Consider the following 4,479-nt stretch of genomic DNA (forward strand, 5'->3'; position numbering starts at 1 on the left):
GATAATCTAGAATTCAGCAACTGTTTATGCTAAAATCTTCCTTATGGTTCATACATATGGTAAGACCATCTATGATGATTCAACTAGCCTTTAATTTGTGGTGTTAACAGCAACAGTCTTAAATGAGGCGAAAGTGACTTATAACAATTTATCTGATGCAGGGCAATAGATTAGGATATGCTTTCATATCTCATCTTGCTTGGATGATTTATTTTGTTTGACTGTCGAACTGAACTTAGCAAAGCAAAAGCAAAAGCAAAAGCTAAAGCAAAAGAAGAAAGTAGAAAGTAGAAAGAAACTTATTACATTTTACTGAGGTTGATTTGCTCACTGGTGGACCGCATACTCTTGACTCTCATCTACATGATCTATTGCAGGACGCAGTCAGTGTTGGTATACTGCCTAGGGAACTCAGTACATTGCTCAGATCTACCTTGCAATAAACTACCTAGATGCAATCTTGTCATAAATGCTTTTTGACCTGCTCATGTTCTGAAACTGTTTGATTGTTCGGGCGAAAAGAAATGTTAATTCTGGTCTGAGATGGAGGATAATTTTGCCCAACAACTGTAATTCATGCAAATTTATCCTGGACTGTGTGTTCTTACATCTTCAACTGTTAAATTATACTTGCCAAAAACAATTTTAAATTTAGTTAATGGTGTTTGATAGCGTGGACTACATTAATATTTGTTCTTTGACTAAGACCCTAATTTGGGTCTATAAAACCTCTAAATTGGTCTATAGCTCCTCTTTTGATATTTCTTTTCTGAATGTTTCTGCAGCGAGAAGCTCTACCAGAAAAGAAACCATGTTGTAACTTCTTCGAATAACTTCAGTTTGAAGATTGCACTGCTGGTTTGTGTTTTCATGCATAAATAACCTCAAAGTGGACCATGCCCATCCTCTATCAACATATGGAAAGTGGATGATGCAAAAGGTAGTGAAGTTAAAAATATTTAGAACATGTATCTGGTTTGTTGTGAAGTTAAAAGTATATGTGTATATTAAAATTAGCAGTTATCGCTTCTTTCTAATTCTTTTGAGCTAATTGGATCAGACAACTTTTACAGGGAAAAAGCTCTTCACTTAAAAGTTTTCTTTCTTCTCACTCTTTTTATGTAAACAGAGACAGTTATGACCATGTGGGTTTTGTCTCTCTTGATTCCCCTAGTACACCACACTCATCTCTGTGGGGTAGGCCCAGATTGGCTGGGACTACCACATCTTACTGTAATGTTTTATATCTCATTAGGTTATGAACACTGTAGCATCAATTAATTACTGTCATGGCCAAACTGTGTTACAGCTACAATTTAAGGAGCACAGAAAGCCTTGTAGCTGAGGAGCATGCTTTGTTTCAATTTTTGAATTTTTGAAAATCCAGAGTTTTGAGGAGAATTTAAATTGTTCTTTTATGCTTATTCAGTTCTTTGAGGATTGTATTTCTGGATCTCAACCATGTCTCTCTAACATTGAATTTCTTTATCGATAGCATGATACATAAAAGTATGAGCAAAGTGATACATTAGCTAGCTTCAAACAAACAGAAATCATAATCTAGAACCATTCAAGCACTTAATTTTATATTATTATTATTATTATTATTATTATTCTTTTCTGTTTCTTGTAGATTCAGTTGGAGGGAAGCACTGCAGTGAAGTTCTTGAAACAAGCAAGCAGGAACTTAATCGCAGTCATAGCTATGGAGTTCAATTGTAGAACACTGGCGGGGAGGTGGAAGACGACGAAGAGTTGATGGAGTTGAAAATGGTGTTCCAGTAGCTCTTGTTCTCTCCTCCTTCCACTAGTTCTTCCTTATCCACCGGCTCTTCTTCTTCCTCTTCCTCTGGAACGCAGCCATTGTTCGTGTAAGAATCACCACAGCAACCGGAATTCTTATCACCTAGAAGCATTCCGGTGAATCCTGCTCCGAATTGGCCCCATCCGCATGTCTCCGCTAGCCACGGCGCTTCTCCATCGCCGCCGCCGGCGAGGAAATGCTCCGTAGAGAATCCCGCAAAGCTGTCGATCCTAATCTCTGGCTCCATGTTCTCACCTCCTTGGTAGCCGCCGGCCGTCGCATTGCCGGGCACTCTGCCAGCCGCGGCCGCCATCAGCAGCCGACTTTCCGCGAAGTTCAACGTGGAGGTGGGTGACTCGAGGTCTGACCTTTCGCCATGCTCCGCGGGCTGGTGCTTCACCAGCCACGCACGGATCACGTCGAGGCTGGGCTTGGCCGCGGAGGGTGATGCTGCCGCCGTGCCCATTGGGTGCTGAAGAATGGCGGCTGGGTTGGAAACTGCACGGAGCTTGGACTCCCTCACAAGTCGCGCCTCTGCCTCTAGGCGCGCGCTCTCCCACTGCGCCATGTGGCTGAGGTTGGTGGAGCTCCGGGAGTCGCCGTCGGCGGAGCTGAGGGCGTCACTTTTAGCCTTGTGCGTGCAGGGATCGATGCCCATCTTCGCCAGCCGCTTCTTCAGGTGCGTATTCCAGTAGTTCTTGATCTCATTGTCCGTTCTCTTAGGCAGATGGGTGGCAATTGCAGACCATCTGGAACAGAGAAGAAGACCAATGAGAATTCTTTCAACAAAATCACCTTCTGTTCAAACAAGAAACAGAGCCGACCTGTTGCCAAGCAAAGCATGGAGTTGGATGATGGTCTGCTCCTCCTGCATGCTGAATTCCCCCCTCTTGATGTCGGGTCTCAGGTAGTTGGTCCACCGCAACCTGCAACTCTTCCCGCACCTCTGGAGTCCTGCAAACATAGCAAAGAGTCACACTTCATCCCTCACATTTTGGCAGCCACCCAAACAAGTAGGGAATTCAGCTCACCAGCTTTCGCCGGCAAAGCCCTCCAGCTTCCATGTCCATGCTTGTCGATGTAGGCCAGCAGCTTCTGGTCCTCCTCCGGCGTCCACGGCCCTTTCTTCAGCCCCACCTTCTCGCAGCACGGCGACCGGCCCATCGCACGACTGAGACTCAACCTGCAGTCTGCCAAACGCTCAAGCTCTCATTCCCATCGACCCGTCCATCTCATGCCCCGCTCGAGCTTTAGTATTATGCTACACCAAAAGACCGTGGTCTTTATTGCTGAGAGAGAGGGAGAGAGAAGAGAGAGCAGCATGCAATGCAGACAGAAATGGCACTGACATAAATAACCCTAATGGTGGTTAGCATCACACATTAATCCTTGTTTATAACCTCAACTTGCCCTCGGAGCTCTCTTTTACTGAAGCTTTTTCATTAACAATGGAAGAAATTAAAGCGCATTCATCCACATCAGTGCGATCAGCTGAAAGCTTCGCTTGCAGTTCTCTTTTCCAGTCTGAATTTTGCCCAGAGCTTACATATAACTCAATCGAACATATAGGTCAGTACAGTGCAAACTCTATTCGTTCTTTTCCTTTTGACTCTTGTAGTAATGTTATATGGTAAGGTTCATAAATCTTCATGCTGATGGCACGCATTATGGTGACTGAAAAGAAATCATGGTCCCCCACGAGATTAATGGAAGGTGGTGGATTTGGGTGGAGCCATGGCCAGTGTGACAACCTTTGTCTAATGTATTTATGGATCGTGAATAATTTGGCTTGTTTCTCTGCTTAAGCTTCAAGCTCATAGTTATGGCTACACTTCATAGCAAAGTGGACCAAACGATTCCCAAAGCACAAATGTCATTATCTTTTTCCATCTAACTGGAAGGTTGAGGCAAATTACCAAAGTAAAGGAAAACATTATGTAGGTGGATGGCCCGATTAATCCTGCAGATAGACGCAACTTATACATATTTAGAGGTTGATTTCTAAAATATTCAAATTCTGATTCTCTTACCGCACACTCGCGGGAGATTAAACTATAAATTTATCAAAAAAAAAACACACACACACATCAAAATGTCTTCGTGACAATCGATTAATCTTTGTAATTCTTATGGGTAGTTGAAGTCCCCATTGAATTGAAAGAAAGAAAGAAAAGAAAAAAAAGGTAATAGTGTATGGAAGAAGCCAAATATTAACGAATGAGACATTGGGATAGCCCTCTTTATTAGGGTGCCCCTCCATAGTCAATCACTCAATTGTGGGGCAAAATAAAAAGGTCGGAAAAGTAGAAGTTAATTGTGTATGGTCCTTCAAATATGTGAGCTTCCCTTGATGAATAGTTTTGGTAGCACAAATTTAAGTGTCACATTTTGTCCAATTTCATTGCTTATGAAATAATCAAGATTTTCTATAATTTTGCATTTGTAATCTTACAGATTATTTGTTATAAACTCGCCTAGGTTTAAGTCATCCCTTGAATTTAATTTTTATGCATCCAATATTCATAATAAATTCATAATATAATCCAAATTAAAGCCATATCTTAAATAAAAGAGAGAGAGAGAGAGAGAGAGAGAGAGAGAGAGGAGAAAACACCACTTATCCCATATTAGGAAGTATAAAAAACAAAAAAGAATTACATAAAGTGAAAATTAAA

The 4,479-nt window shown here is 41.9% G+C and overlaps 1 protein-coding gene across 1 annotated transcript; it reads right to left on the reverse strand.

The window, feature by feature from the left end:
- Positions 1 to 1,449: 1,449 nt before the first annotated feature.
- Positions 1,450 to 3,337, reverse strand: LOC121988447 (transcription factor MYB106-like). The gene is made up of 3 exons (XM_042541880.1): positions 2,836 to 3,337; positions 2,629 to 2,758; positions 1,450 to 2,553 (listed from the first exon to the last, which is right to left on the reverse strand). The coding sequence occupies exons 1-3, from the start codon at positions 2,966 to 2,968 to the stop codon at positions 1,713 to 1,715; spliced, it is 1,104 nt and encodes a 367-aa protein (XP_042397814.1). The 5' UTR covers positions 2,969 to 3,337; the 3' UTR covers positions 1,450 to 1,712.
- Positions 3,338 to 4,479: the final 1,142 nt, after the last annotated feature.

The sequence above is a fragment of the Zingiber officinale genome, chromosome 6B (assembly GCF_018446385.1).
Source record: "Zingiber officinale cultivar Zhangliang chromosome 6B, Zo_v1.1, whole genome shotgun sequence".
Lineage (NCBI taxonomy): Eukaryota > Viridiplantae > Streptophyta > Magnoliopsida > Zingiberales > Zingiberaceae > Zingiber > Zingiber officinale.